The sequence below is a fragment of the Equus quagga genome, chromosome 14 (genome assembly GCF_021613505.1).
Source record: "Equus quagga isolate Etosha38 chromosome 14, UCLA_HA_Equagga_1.0, whole genome shotgun sequence".
NCBI classification, from domain to species: Eukaryota; Metazoa; Chordata; class Mammalia; order Perissodactyla; family Equidae; genus Equus; species Equus quagga.
The window spans coordinates 28,713,038-28,728,578 of record NC_060280.1 but is presented as its reverse complement, the minus strand read 5'-3'; the positions used below and the strand labels follow the sequence as shown (position 1 = coordinate 28,728,578).

Below are 15,541 nucleotides of genomic sequence, written 5' to 3'. Positions count from 1 at the left end.
TCTGTTGTTTGTCTGCTGCTCTCAGGGCCATCTCTCTCCTTGAGACCTCCTTCTGGGTCCTAGTTAGGGTAACCAGTTGTCATGGTTCACCCCAGAGGGCAGAGGAAACCTCAGGAGGTTGGTCATCTTCACTGGTGCTGGGCCTCGCTCACTGCTTGAGGCATTTATAGCCGAGTCTCTTTTGCTCTAGACTGGCTGCCAACCAGTGCTGGATAACCTAGGAATCAAATCAAGTATGTGTTTAAGGTACTAGCAAGTAGAGGCCCCAAAAATTAAGAGAAAAAATATTTTAAGAATTACAGTTTTTTAAAGCATTGAAATAGTTACCATGGGATAAGTCAGAACTTAATTAACTTCCTTACATTCTTGGTTTATTTTAGATTTAATTGTGAATTATATTTGGGCAGGGGCACCATAATCCTCTCATCTTGGGGCCCCTGAATGTCTTAAAAGTGGTCTCACTTTGAAAAATTTAAGACAAAAAACAGTATTTTATATTTACCCGTATGCTTAGTAGTTCTGGTGTTCTTCGTTCCTTCCTCACATCCCGGTTTCACTCTAGCACCATTTCCCTTCAGCGTGAAGAGCTTCCTTTAGAATTTCATGGAGTACAGACCTCCTGGTAACTGATGCTGTCAGCTTCATGTGTCTGAAAATATCTTTATTTTACCTTCGTTTTTGAAAGATACTTTTTTCACTGGATATAGAATTCTAAGTTGAATTTTGTTTGTTTCTTTTAGCCTTTAGGAACTATCATTCCACACTCTACTGACTGCCATTGTTTCTGATGAGAAGCAACCATTGTTTTTATTGTTGTTGCCCTGAATGTATTGTGACCTTTATTCTCTGGCTGCTTTTAAGATTTTTCTCCTTGGTTTTCAGAAGTTTGAGTACAGTGGTCATAATTTTGGAGGCAGGGAATGGCGTAGGGGAGGAGGCGCACGTAGGTCTATTCAACACTATTAACAATGCTTTAGTTCTTAGATTGGGTTGTGGGTTTACAGATGTTCATTTCTATTATGCTTCATAATTTACATAAGGTCCATAGGTTCTTTGGTATGTTACACAATGAAATCACAAAATCATGTGTAATTAAAATTTTAAGAATGATTGAATGGTGACAAAATGGAGACACCAACTCCTTCCCTAATTTGACTGTGATGTGGAGCAGAGTAATAGGATAGTGGCTGGAGTAGCATATGAGATCGAGGGAAGGTTTTTTGGGGTTTGTTTTTTAAATATGGCAACCGCTACAGCTTTCCGTATGCTACAGCAGTGATCCAGTAGAGAAAGGGAGAAGGGAAGATGCAGGAGAGGGAGACGGAATAGAAAGAACAGTCCCCGGGTCAGAGAAGGCATGGGATCCAGAGCACATGTGGGGGTATTGGCCTTTTTGGAGGAAAAAGAAAACTCACCCTATAGCATGAAGGAAGACAGAGAAGATGGGAAAGATGGGTGCTAAAGCAGGTAGGATTAGAGATTGGTGATGGAGTTTCCATTTGATGAAAGCTGCCATTTTCTCTTTTGTCTTCTATTTTCTGTAATGTGAGAGGTAGACAGGGGAGGGCAGGAGCCTGTCCTGTACCCCCATTTGAGGATTCCTTCCATTAGGATTCCATCTGTTCCATCTTTCTGCCTTGGCCCTGAAGGTTGAAGAAGAGCATTTTGAGGGCCTACTGGGCTCTTCTCAACCAGTGTCCTGAGATTGCTGTACTGGAGCTGACCTGCTTCAGGCCCAGGACAAGCAACCCATCCCTGAAAAAGGAGAGCTTGTACATACTGGCTCACCTGCTCTGGTTTCATCACAAGGTCTAGGGAAGGCCTAGTCCTTCGCTCCACACTGAAATCATGCGCCTCAGCCCAGGAGCCTCCCAGACAGTCTCCACTTGAAGCGTCTGTGAAGCAGGTTTCTTCCTCTCCTTCCCTCACAGTATGGTGGATACAGGATTCTGTGTGCCATTAACCTTCTGATCTTTCTGAGCCTGTCTCCTCAGCTGTCAGCTGGGGTTATCAGGCCTCGCAGGGTGAGTGTACTGTAGAATACAGATAGAGTACAGAGGCCAGGACTGCTGCACAGACATCCAGTCGCACAGTTTCCAATTGCTTGTGAATTGGTCGAGTTCTGCTGCCTCTGCTTTCTCTTCCCTCTTGTGGTGAAGTACCTCTTCACTGGGGCAGCTTCCTGGTTTTATTTAAAGTTACTTCTGATTTTGTTTGCTTAGCTGCTATTGGCAAACTAGTTTTATCAACTTCCCTAAAGGGGAGAAAAGAGGTAGAAGGTGAAACAGCAATAATTTACATGTTGTTTTCCCCAGACTTATGTCTTCTGCTCTTAGACATGTTTCTTTGGGAAAATCTCAACCACTCCAATTACTTTGGTTATTATTTACAGTTTGATGACTCTCAAATCCTTGTCTTCAGTCTAGACTTCTCTCCTATGCTACAGATACCCATGGGTCCAGCTGTCTCCTAGATGTCTTTGCTTTGATGTGTTGCAAACAGTTCACTATACCCAAAACTTGAGCTTGTCATCTTCTGCATCCCCCTCTAACTCCTGCATTCCTTATCAGTAAACTCAACCACCATCATGTAGTTACTCCTTCCAGAAGCATAGGAGTCATCTTTTCATCCTTCTCCTTTATCCCCCATGACTCTCAGCCAATCTGTTACCAAGGCCTGTTAATTCCCACCTCCTAAATATCTTTTGAATCCCCTCACTTCTCACCATTCCATTATCTAGTCCCAATCATCTCCCCCATGATTATTTCTAACTATTTCTGACTGTTTCTGTTTCTAAATAGATCTAGAGATCTATTTGATCTCTCAGCAGCGTGTGACATAGTTGATCTCTCTTTTTTAAACACTTTCTTCCCTTGTTTCTGAGGCATCAGTCCTTCTTGGTTCTTTCTCCTCCCCTCCTCCCCTTCCCTGCCCCCACTGGCTGCTCCTGCTCAGCCTTCTTGGCTAGTTCTTCCTCATTTCCCCTACTTGTTAATATAGGGGTGACCCAGGGTGTAGTCTTCAGACTTCTCTATTTACCCTTACTTTCTAATGACCACATTCAATCTCAAAGCTTTAAATGCCCTCTGTATGCTGAAGATGCCTAATGGTTATCTTAGCTCATACCTCTCCTATAACTCTAGGCTTTAATGTCCAACTGTCTACTCAACATCTCCACCTAGATATCTAATTGGTATCTCAAATTCAATATGTCCAAAACTCCACTCCAGATTTTATTCCTCAAATCCGTTCCTCAGACTTCCCCATCTCAGTTAATACTCTATCCTTCGAGTGTAGTTGTTCAGGCCACAACCCTTGGACTCTTCCCTGATGTCTCTTTTCCAATCCGCTAAATTCTGGCAGCTCTACCTTTAAAATATATCCAAATCCAACCACTTCTCGCCACCCCCACCATTACCACCCTGGTCTAAACCATCATCATCTCTTGCCTAGATTATTGCAGGAGCCTCCTAACTTGCCTCTCTGCTTTTGCCCTTGACCCTTGCAACCCATTCCTCATACAGCATTCTGTTAGCCTTAGATGTTAAATGTATCATTGAATAAATCATGTGACTTCTCTGCTCAGAACCCTCCAATAATTTCTCATCAGTGATTAGGACAGCCAGGGCTAGGCCTGAGGACAGGAAGGCCACAGAGTAGGAAGGTAGTTTGGGACTCAAACTTGAAATATACATCTTTCGGCAAATTTACAAAGCCATAGTCCTAAGCTAGGTACAGGATAAGACAGAAAAGGGAACTATGCCCCTTCCCTCGGGAGCTCGCAGTTCCCCAGGGGAGCCAGCTTTATGTCTAAATCCACCAACTCCTACCAAGCACCTGTCATGCTTAAAGAGCTGGGCCCAGGGGGCTGGCCCCATGGCTGAGTGGTTAAAGTTTCGTGAGCTCCGCTTCAGCAGCCCAGGTTCGTGGGTTCTGATCCCGGGTGCAGACATACTCCACTCGTCAGTCATGCAGTGGAGGCATCCCACATACAAAATAGGGAAGACTGGCACAGATGTTAGCTCAGGGCAAGTCTTCCTCACCAAAAAAATAAAAAATTTAAAAAAAAATTTTGATCAATAAATAAAGAGCTGGACCTGGTGCCATGGACCCTGCCTTGAGGGAGCTCACAGTTCTTTGAGAGGCACTGGCCACCAAACCACTCACTAACTTTCTGAAATGACATCAGCCTATATTAGTATTTAAATAAAACAAAACAAAGAGAATGGGAATGGGGAAAGGAAGACAGCTACGTGGGGTGGCTGGAGTAGAATTCAGCAAAGATGAATGAAAGACTTTGAAGGCTGTGGATTTGGAGTAAAGAAAACTCTCAGACAATCAACAGAACTTAGTAACTGGGAGATAGAAGCAATATTTGCTAGGGAGGAGGTCAGAGGTGAGTAGAGATGGGCCTGGACCAAAATAGCCAGGACTGGATAAGAATCAGAAGCAAAGAGTAAGAAGCAACCTGTCTTCTGAACATTGGCCTTTCTGCCTGCTACGTGGCAGTTCCTTACCCTGAGGTGGTCCCTGTCTTGTTCTGTGCCTTCCTGCCTTGAGGCCCATCTCTGCCCACATCATAATCGAGCCCCTGGATTAACCACAGGTGTGGGGCGAGATGCTGCTGTTCCTAAAGAGTGAGTGTAGGAGGCAGGAAGTCGGAGACAAGGCCAGAGTGCAAAGCCTTGAGCTGCCCACCCCCCCCCCCCCCCCCAGCCCTAGTGTTCTCACCTCCACTCAGCCAGACCACAGCACCTCAGGCCTCACTAGGGATGGAGGTGCTCCAGGCCAGCTGGGAAGCTGAGAGTCAGCAAACCTGGTTTCTTGCCTTGGCTCTGCTGCTGGCTTTCTGAGGTCTGAAGTCTGGTCTCTGGGGAGGCAACACAGACTTAATCTCTCCTACCATGCAGTTTTGTATAGTAGTTAGAAGCAGGGCCTGAGAATCCAGACAGCCTAAGTTTAAAGTTCAGTTTTGCCACTTACTAGCTGTGTAACCTGGGACAAGTTACCTAACTTTTCTGTGCTTCAGTTTCTTTATCTGAAAAATGGGCATAATAGTACCTGCCTCCTAGAGTTTGTTTAGAATTAACTGAGTACAATACGTAAAGCACTTAGAATAGTTCTTGGCATGTAACATAGTAAGAATTATATGAGTGTTAGCTATGTTATTTTTATCATCATTATTATTGCCTTATATTGTCATATTATAAGACTTCTTCCCTCTTATGCTGTTACATTTTAGCAAGGACTGGTAGGAAGGAAATGCCAAGGGATAGGGACATGATCAAAAGCTTAGCATCAGGAGTGGGGAGCTGGGAAGTTAGGCCCCACAGGGCACCCCAGAAGTGTGGAGAGAAGTTCTCAGGGCTGTAGCAGTTGACTCTGTGCTCAGTTCAGACCCTGAGTTAGAGACTCAGGATGACACACCACCCCACTTAAGGGCGATAGAACCCCAGCCTCAGAAGTCTGTGGCCTGCCTGTCTATGAGTCTTAAGGCTGCTGCTTTTCTCCCAGAAGCCCAAAGAATTTTTATGTCCCTTGGTTTCCCTCCCCCAAGCCCAGAGGCATCTAAGGGATACACAATCCTGGTTGAGAAACCCAGCCTCCACAAAATCACCAGATCGGGTCAGCAGAGTCCAACGGAACATCCTGAGCCCAGTGTCATCTGCCCTCAGCTTGTGGTCCAGGCCTGATGGCTCAGCTTCCCCTCTTGGGGCAGGAGGCCCTGACCTATTGCCTCATTTCTTTGAACCACCAAGTCCCTAGCCTTCTGCAGAGCCCCAAGAAGAGACCTAAAGGTCAAAGGGTTTCTGATAAAGGCCACACAAAGCTTTCAGGAGGAGATGAGCTCCCTGGCCAAAGACGTACAGAAGTCACGGGAAGCAGCCGGAACTGGCTGGTACCCTGTCCCAGAATGCGATTTGGCAGGTACTCAAGGGAAAGGTGCCACAGGCCTGCTGGGCAGGTGGAGCCAGGAGCTCTCCCAGGAGTGTCATGTTAACGCTTCCCCCTCAGGAATCTGGACTTTTGAGCCCTCGTACTGGCAGGGCATGAGTTCAAAAGGTTGAGAAGTCGTGATCTAGTCAGGCCTCTTCAGTGTGTAGCTGGGGAGTCTGAGGCCCGGGATGAGGAAGTGTCCCTAGGCCCTCTGGAATGGGCCTGTTGCCAGGGAAGGATACAGAGCTGTCAGAGGGTGGTGAGGAACGGAGGGAGCATGTACACAGTGAAAACCACATGACCTGAGCTCTAACGCAGGAATGGAATGTGAGCCCAGAGTGCAGAGCCCAGCCATGCTGCAGCTGGTTGGGGTCAGATTTAGGATTTGCCTCTCAGGGCTGGGCCCTTGGTCTAAGTGTCTTGTCCCCACTTCCCTGCTGCTCCTGGCTGCAGCTGCTGAGTTTGCTACTCTCTTTAGCACCAAGGAAATCCTAGTCCTGGCCTAGAGAGGACTCTGGGAGCCGCCTCAGGGAAAGGCATCCGGCCAAGGGGGTGAAAGTTGAACGAGGCAGGCAGCTATACTGAGCCTCACAGCACACCGTTGGCAAGCCCACCTGGCCAGCCAGAACCAAGTGGCTGTTTACTTTCAGTTTTCAGCCCTTTGGAAAGTTTTCCTTTTAGCTCCTAAGTCAGAGCTGCTCTGGAAAAGAACAAAATTTCAGCCCTTTCCCCGGCTCACTGGGCAAGGGGCAGTACTGGGGGAGAGCTTGGCCAGGCCTGGCATAGCACTGGGCATGCCTTGAGGAGGCACTGTACCCCACTTCTACTCTGCCTAGGGTGAGGTCTGAGAACAGCAAGGCTTCATTTTGCTCTCTGCAGCTGGGGCCAGCTCTAGCTCCAGCTTAGCCCCTGTGTTTGCAAGATGTTGTACCTGGCCAGAACCTTGGTCACATCTGAATTCTATTTCAGTTTCACAGTAGACTGGGGGAAAGAAGACCAAACAAAAATTCTTTGCTCCATTTGGCAGTGAAGATACTGAGACCCAGAGAGAGAAAGTGGGACAGTTGTGCTGGGCCACAGGCCAGTGTTTCTTTCACTCCACCCCACTGCCTCCCCTCTGAGAAAGCCCCCACTTACTGAAGCAGGGGTAAGTGAGGGACCTGCACCCACCACTCTCCTAGGAGCACGTGGCCTGTTCAGAGGGATCCATCTGGGGACTGCAGTGGAGGGAACCCAGCACACAGTAGGTTGGATCAGATCACATTTCCGACTAAAGAAGAAGGCTGGACCCTCCCGAGAGAGCTTTTGGAGAAGGTGCTGCACCGCAGGGACCCGGCCAAAGAGAGAGCCACGGGCCGGGAGAAGTCCCTGGGTTATGCGCACCTCCTCGTGCATTGTCTGCTCATCTTGATCTGGTTTCACATGGAGAAACCAAGGCCCAGAGAGAAAGTGACTTGCCCAAAGCCACTTGGCTAAGAAGTAATTGAGCCAGGACTAGAAACAGCTCTCAGCCAGGGTTGGCCTCTTGATTTGAGGAGCCCCGGGAAACCACAAATTTCCCTTCCACCACAGCTCTTTACTCCTTCCGTGATGCTTTATTTTCACCCCAGCAATTTGGCATTGAAGGCTCCTTTGAGCTACATCTGTCTCAAATAATAAGGTCATAGAGGCTTATTCTTGTCCACAGCCTGGGTGTCTAGGTGTCCAGAAAAGAGCAGGTCCCCATGTTAGGAAGTGGGAGAAGTTAATGGGAGACCTAGGTGGATTTAATGGGGTCAGTCTGAGAGCCCCTGGCCTGCTGCCATACTTGACACCCAGATCACAGTAAAGCCAGCTTTATCCTTCAGCCCAGGACAGCAGTCAAGCCCAGATCCCTCTTCACTAGGAAGGTCCGAAGGGAGTATGGTCACTTCCTCCCCAGACATTCAGGAACTTCCCTCAGCACATGTCAGCACCCCCATCTGGGTTTGTCTTTTGCTCTCTGTACCTGAAGTTCAACCAGGCCCATCCCCACTGCTTTCCAATCAAAGAAATTCCTTCTTCACACCTTTGCTCAAGCTGAGCCTCCACTGGGAACACTCTCTCTCATTTTCTTTTTTCTTTTTTATTTTTTTTTTTGAGGAAGATCAGCCCTGAGCTAACATCTGCTGCCAGTCCTCTTTTTCGCTGAGGAAGGCTCGTCCTGAGCTAACGTCCGTGCCCATCTTCCTCTATTTTATACATGGGACACCTACCATAGCATGGTGTGCTAAGCGGTGCCATGTCCGCACCCGGGATCTGAACCAGCGAACCCCGTGCCACTGAAGCAAAACATGCGCACTTAACCGCTGTGCCACCAGGCCGGCCCCCTCTCTCTCATTTTCTATGTTCAGATTCCACCTTCATGTTGTTTCAAGTCTTCTTCAAAGAACCCTTCCAGGGACTTCACCTCATATATGACAACCACTGTGACAGTGGTTTGAGACCCTGCAACCCTCAGTCCGATGATCCTGCTTCCATGTGGGCTCCTCCTGCCTCCCCAGAAAGGCTGAGGCTTCTGCAAATCACAGGCCACAGTGACAATTTGCTTGTGCCCCAGGGCTCCGGCAGGAGCATGGAAGTCTTTCAGAGGAGCGGTTAGTACCTGTAGGGATGTCCCTGCTCTGGGTAGTTCCACCTCAACCCGGCCCCTCCAGGGTTGTGTGTTCTGGGGTAGCAACCTTCATGAAGAAAGAACCTTTACTACTTGCCAAGATGTTTTTAAAACCCTATTGAAGTCAACAAAAGTCAAATGCTGCTGCGTGTGTGTTCTCTGTCTTTCCACACCCGTGCCCGGCCCTGTACACAGAGCCAAGCCCTGTCCCCGTCCTGGTCCCTGGGCCGTGCAGATAAGGCCCCCTAGGTTGCTGGGATCCAGGTCTGGGTGCTGGGAGGTTGGCTGAACCGGCCACCATTGATTCAACTCCAAGACAGATATTGGCCTGGCCTACAGGTGCGGGCCTGTGCTCATGCTGTTCCCTCCAGTGGAACGACCTCACCTCACCCCCAGTTCTGCTGAAACCCTGCCCATCTCAGATCCCACCTCTGTGCTGAGCCTCCCCTGACATTCTCAGCTGTTATGAGTTGCTTCTTTCTCTGTGCTCCCAAGGTCTAGGCCTCATCTCTGTGATTATTAGGTAGAATGTGTCTCCCCTCTAGCTTGAGCAGCCCCATGAGGATAGGAACCATGGCTACCTATTGTCCTTAAGAATTGATCAGGTTGAATAGATCTTAGGCTGCTGAAAAGTTTGCTGAATCACTAATAAATGTCTTTTTTTTTTTTTTATGAGGAAGATTTGGCCCTGAGCTAACATCTGTGCCAGTCTTCCTCTATTTTGTATGTGGGACACTGCCACAGCATGGCTCGATCAGCAGAGTGTAGGTCTGCACACAGGATCGGAACCTGCAAACTCCAGGCCACGGAAGGGAGTGCACAAACTTAAACTACTGTGCCACCAGGCCAGCCCCAGTAAAGGTCTTTTGATGGTCATATCACGAACTGAGGTACTTGGCCCTGCCCATAATGGAGAGCAAGACCCATTGGAGCCTCTCCAAAACAGAGAATGCTTCTCTTCTGACAGATGAGGACACAGTGGCCTGGTTTTAGGATTTGAGATAGGAGACTATGCTCTTAGGCCTGTTTTCCCATCTCGTTTATAGAACAGTTATCTCCCTGGTTCCCTTTCACTGTATCAGAGAAAGAAATGGAAAGTAAGATGCAGCAGGTGACCCAGAAGATCTGTCTACAGTACAGCCAGGGGACTGGAATGGGACTTATGTCACCTCTAAATCCTAAATAGCTCAAGAGACAGCAGTCTTGGATCTTGGGAGTATAGGGGAGTATATGGAGGCTTAAAGTGCTGCAGAGAGGGTTTGGCTTACCTGAAGGCCTGGCTCGTGGTAGACCAACAACCACTGGTTCTAGAATGAGTGAACGAGATGTTTGCTGCAAGAGGCAGTCTCCTCTCTACCCACTTTAAGCCTCTGGTCACTGTGGCTTCATCCACCCAGTCACTGGTCTAGCAGCCACCAAGCTGCTGTCTTGGACCCAGCCCAGTTGACTCACAAGCATCAGACTCAGTCCATGCCCTGCAGGAGCACGCAGTCAGAAGGGGGAGGGCAATAGGCAGTGACTGGGCACTGGCCCCTGGCCTGAACCCTATGGGATGCAGGTGTCTCCCATATTTTGAAAGGAAGAACTGCAAACCTCAGCAAATGTGGGTTTCCTTTTCCCCGGTTGCCTAGGCCTGCCTAGAAGAGAGGGAGCTGGATCTTCTAGTCTCTGCTGGGCATGCCCAGACCCTAGCACCGCTTTGCTCTTGGTTCTCAGCCAACCCTGCCTGTGAGCTGTCAGTGCTGAGAGCTGGCTCAGATCGTATGCACTCCTTGGCATTTAGAACTCCAGACTGGCAGGAACCTCAAGGTTGCCCACCTTCCCTTTCCCATGGGTGGTAAACTGACACCAGACAGTAGAACTGCTCTTCTGATTCTTTGAGTGGCTCTCTCTATCTCCCCAGCTTAACTCTGAGCGATGGAGGTCAAGAAATGAGTTCTGTTCCTTTCTCTCTCCCTCTCACAGTAGACATTAAAAAGCTTAAAGAAATGAGGGAAATAAGGGATTACTGAATGTTACTGATGCCAGAAACAACCCTAGCTGGGCCTCAATTTCCCACTAGCAGAACTGCAAGGGGCAGGGAGGAAGTCTCAATCTCTAGGGTCTCCGCCCAGCTGACTCTCAGTGCCTGGGGAGTGCTGCAGTGTGCTCTCAGTGCCCCTTCAGCTTGTCAAGATCTCGGCTCATGGGATTTGGGGATGGAGAAGAGATATGCATCCACAGGGCTGGCTGCAAGTCTGCTGTGGTGGCGGCTCCCATCTCCTTTCAGCACTGCCTCTTCCCCTACCAGGCCTCTGCCCCTTGCCCAGAGCCTTGCTCTCAGCCAGCTGCCTGGGGTGGCTTTCATATATAGCTTTGAGCTCCTTCGGGGCAGGAACCTAGCACAGAGTAAGCACACACACGAAAAAATGCTGAATGAGCAAATGAACAAGGAGTCATCAGAGGACCACGATGTCATAACCCAAATGCATGTGCCTTAAAGATGGAATTAGTGAAACCCTCTGAGCCCAAGGCAGGGAGATGTTTGGTAGTAGGGCCATAGGTATGTGCTTCATGTCACCCATCAGTTCTAGGAACTCCGAGGGGCTGTACAGAGAGGTATTATTCTCCAACATCTTCTCCCTGGTGGTTGGATATATTCCTAGGGTCACATGTGGGACAGTCACAACTTGGAGGGCAAATAACTTGTCTTGACTCGTGCAGTAAGAGAAGGGATGAGGCTCAAACCTGTCCTGGAGGTGGCTGCCCCTCCTCCAGAGGTATAGAAAGGGTCTGAGCTGTGATTCACGTCTTAGCTCTGCTTCTCCGAGCTGTGGGACCTTGCATTTATTTAATCTGAACTGTGGTTTCCTCACCCATGACATGGGAATGGTCTACCACCTTATGGGGTCGAGGCGGGGTTAAACAAGATCAAGGATGGAGAGTGCTTTGTAACCAGTCAGCTCTGCATCAGTATTCGCCGAAGAACCAAAAGATGAGAGGAGTCAAAGTCATCTCTTGGTACCATATCCTCAGTGCTAACCTAGCTGACTTCTTCCTCTCCAGGACAAGAGTGAGGCCACCAGGGGTACCCAAAGGCCTTGTCGCCCCAGACTTAACTCGCTGCCTCCCAGTCTGCCTGAGGAAGAAACTCGCAGGATCGCACGGATATTTTCTTCCCAATACTCCCAGAAAGACTAACGCAGACAAGAGACTGAGGGAAGGACCCACATGCCCACCCTCTCTCAGCCTTATCTGGCTTGCAAGAAGCACCAGGTCTGCTTCCCTCAGGGCTGTTGGAGCCCTGAAACCACCACCAGCCTAGCCCGTGGGTACCTTGACCCAGTCAGCCAAGACAGGAGGAGTGTCCCAAACCAGCCCAGTGTCCACCCGCCAGGACTTCAGCTTCCTTCTATCATGACGCAAAGGCTAGAAAGAAAATGGAATCCAGTGCCCAAGTGGCACACTCATCGTTTGACCAAGGGACCTCTGGCTTAGACTGTCAGGCTCCCAGCATTTCAGCAGCTGTGGGTTTGGGTTGAGAAACTCCTCCCAGTGTCCTTGACACAGCGCGCTGCTGACAACGAGCCCACCCCCAGCCTGGATATGATGGTCGTTTTTGCCTTAAAGGTTTGGAGGTGGGGGAGATTGTGTGCACCGTGCATAGCTGAGGAAATCCTAGGGCCACCGCCAGTTCATTTTCTTGGGAATAAGGGTATTTTATAGATATAAATATTTTTATGCTTTATTGAATTAATAGAAGAGGAGGGGGAAATCACCTCCTTCAAGCTTTTTATCTGATTGTCTGAAATTCTAACCATGCTTTTAACTTATTGTTTTTACCCAGCTCTGAAGGTTGTTGTCCCTACCTGTGTTTGAATAAAATCATATTGGTATTTGTAGTCTGTGCACAAGTGTTTCCTAGGTTGGCCACTGGACTGGGGTATTAGAAATTCATTTGTGCTCTAACGGCCAGAGAGAAAGCTTGACAACCATAGAGTCCCTCAGCAAAGCTCGTCTGGAACCAGAGGCCAGGGTCACCATGAGACTTCTGAGCTCCCCCAAAGATCAGGTTGGCCTATATTAGGGTGACACCCAGTATTTCCTTTGCTCGTGCCTCAAATCTCTCAGCAAAGTGGAGGGGGCTCCAGGAGCAGGTCCCCTCAGAATCCCCCATCTCTTTGGAATGGGTAACTCTGGCTTAGACTGACAGAATCCCAACGTTTGAGCAGCTACCATAGGCAAGGGCCTGTGGGGAGGATAAGAAAGGGGCAAAGATGTGCAGAGTGGCTGAGAGAGGAAGTTGGAAGGGAACTAACACAGAGGGCCCTGCTTTCCACCACCAAGCACAAGTCATTTCACTTAGTCCCCAAAACAGCTCTATAATCTACATATTATGATTTCTGCTTTATGGTTAAACTGAAGCTCAACAAATTTATTTGCCTCTGTTTATGTAGCTAGGAAGTGAATCACCAAGCAAGACATCTCCAGAGATGTTCCAAAGCTTTTGTTGCCAGGGTACAGCCAGTAACTGCTCTGAATTTGGGGAATTTATGGGGAAAGACCTTGTGGGCTGGAGCAGTCTGGGAAGGCTTCCTAGAAAAGATACGTCTGGGGGTGAGCCCAGATGCAGAACCAGGAGGGCTCACAGGGCCGCACCCTGCTGAGGATAGAGAAGAGACCGGTCTGGTTCTGCCACTTTCCTGATAGGTCCCTTCTGGCTTGATTCTGCCTCCGTCCAAGCCTCTGTTGCCTCATCTGTAAAACGGAGATAATAACCCAGGGTTGTTGTGAAGATTAAATGAGATGACATTTGTGAAAGTGCTTTGCCTGCACTTGGCACTTGGTGGAAGCCTAGGAAATGTCAGCCCCGCCCACTCCTCCCCCACTCTCCCGGCGCAAATCTGTAGCTAGGCAAGCACCCCAGTAACTATGAGACCGGCAGCACATGCCCTCACAGGGTACAGTGTGATGCAAGAACCCCACAGAGGGACTGTGTACCCTCATCGGGGAAGTGCCCTCAGACCAGCCGGCCCCCTCATCTGTCCGTCTCAGCCCCCTGACCTTCAGCCTACCAGCTCACCCCCTCCCCAGCACCTCCCTCTCAGGGTGATGACCAGAAGCTTTTGAGGCCGGGGCTCCACCTCCCTTCAGGCTGCGGAGAACCTACAGAGGGGCATTCAGGGGCCCAGGCCTTAGGGGTTAGGCCTCAGGTGAAGAATAGTCCTTCCAAATCCTCCTCCAGGATCTGGGTGAATAACCTGGGTAAATAACCAGGATCGGGGTCAACTTAAGATAAGGCCACAGGAGGACACAGGCTCCTCCTACCTCAGGCCAAGGGCAGCCTCCAGGGCCACAGAGGCAGCCTGAGGGTCTGAAACCCACCGCCTACACTTACGAAGAGTGTGTTATTTACCACTAACTTCTCTGGAATTTGGATCTATTTCCAGTGACAGCTCAGAGGTGAAATGCCTTGTGGGGTCTTGCAGCACAGGTTAAGGGCATGAGGTACCTGTTTGTCCCCACCTCCACCAACTTGGGGACACTCCCTCTGCAGACACCTGTAAATGGGTGTTTCTGATCACCCGGAGGCTGACTGATCCCAACCTGTAGCAGTGAACCTTGGAGCCTCTATTGTGGGCTGGATGCTGGGGACAGGGAGCCAAAGCAGGCAGACCTGGCCCTGCCCTCAGGAAGCTCCCAGGCCTACATAAGCTTTCTCCAGGGCCTGCTGCCCCCTTGTTTGGGTTCCTACTGTTATCCTTCCCCATGTACTCACTGCAATTCACCCGCCGCCTCCAGGCCGACATTTCCAGGTGGAGCCCAGAACCTTCTTCCTGCGCCCTCCCAACCTCAGCAGCCCTAGCAGCCCTTCCCTCATAACTCAAACACAACTGCCTGTGCTGCTGACATTAGGGCAGCACCTGGTCCGAGGAAGAAGACAGGCACAGCCCAGGCTTTGCACTCGGGTCTGGCCTTGTGACCACCTGCCTCGTGGCCGTGGCTCTGTGCCCAAGTCCAGAAATGGCCTCTGCCTACTCCTCTGCCCCACCCAGTTAACTCCCTTCTCTTCCCACCCCCTCCCTCTCCTCCCCTCCCCTCTCTTCCTTCCCTCCTCTGCCCGCTTCTCCTTCCCTCCTCTTTCCTCTGTCACCTGGGCCCCAGGTTCAGATGTGCCCAACCCTTACCCTCAGTGCCTACCCATGGAGCCTACAGTAGCTGCTGGCGGGGACCCTTCCTGCCCTGCCCCACGCCTTCTCTAGCTCCCTTTGGCTCCAGCAGTGTCCATGCTGAAGCCTCCAAGCATCATGTCACAGAGAATAGTGATCACAGCAGATAGGCCCAAAGTATGTGATAATTTACGGGCTGGAGGTCAGACCCTGCCACATACTGGGTAAGTCATTGTCCCTTCTTGAGACTCAGTTTTCTCCTCTATAAAATAAGCATTACAAATGTTAACATTCTCAGCAATAAAAAGGAATGAAGTACTGATCCATGCTACAACACAGGTGAACCTTAAAAATATTATGCTAAGTGAAAGAAGCCATTCACAAAAGGCTACATATGGTATGATTATATTTGTATGAAATGCTCAGAAATCTATAGACATAAGGTAGGTCAGTGATTGCCTGGGACCGGGCGGGAGGGGAGAATGGAAGGGATTGCTGATGTATACAGGGATGTTTTTTGGGGGGTGATGAAAATGTTCTAAAATTGTGATGATGGTTGCATAACTGAACACACAATAAACCACTGAACTGTACCCATTAAATAGATTAATTGTATGGTATATGAATTATGTCTCAATAAAGTTGTTATTAAAGAAAAAATTAGAATCCTAATAGTAGCTACCTCATAGGGTTGTGAGACATAGAAATAAAATATGTAAAGTAACTAGCACATAGTAGGCACCAAGAAATGACAGTTATTATCACTGTTATTAAGAGGAGGCCTGGGGCCGGCCTGGTGGCACAGCAGTTAAGTGCACACGTT

The 15,541-nt window shown here is 49.2% G+C and overlaps 1 protein-coding gene and 1 long non-coding RNA gene across 5 annotated transcripts in view; one reads left to right on the top strand and one right to left on the bottom strand.

Annotated features, from left to right (window-relative positions):
- The window catches only part of C2CD3 (C2 domain containing 3 centriole elongation regulator), a 134,780-nt gene extending 122,341 nt beyond the window's left edge, over positions 1-12,439 (top strand). For 3 of the 4 annotated variants that reach the window (XM_046685207.1, XM_046685205.1, XM_046685208.1), the window contains one exon: positions 11,615-12,439. In XM_046685207.1, the coding sequence (XP_046541163.1) occupies positions 11,615-11,749 (135 nt within the window). In that variant the 3' untranslated portion in view covers positions 11,750-12,439. The remainder of the gene's footprint in view (positions 1-11,614) is intronic. The other variant, XM_046685206.1, reaches the window with a different exon arrangement.
- Positions 7-8,066, bottom strand: LOC124252092 (uncharacterized). Its single transcript, XR_006891912.1, has 3 exons — positions 4,732-8,066; positions 503-2,254; positions 7-217 (listed from the first exon to the last, which is right to left on the bottom strand). It is a non-coding gene; the product is annotated as an uncharacterized LOC124252092 (long non-coding RNA).
- Positions 12,440-15,541: the final 3,102 nt, after the last annotated feature.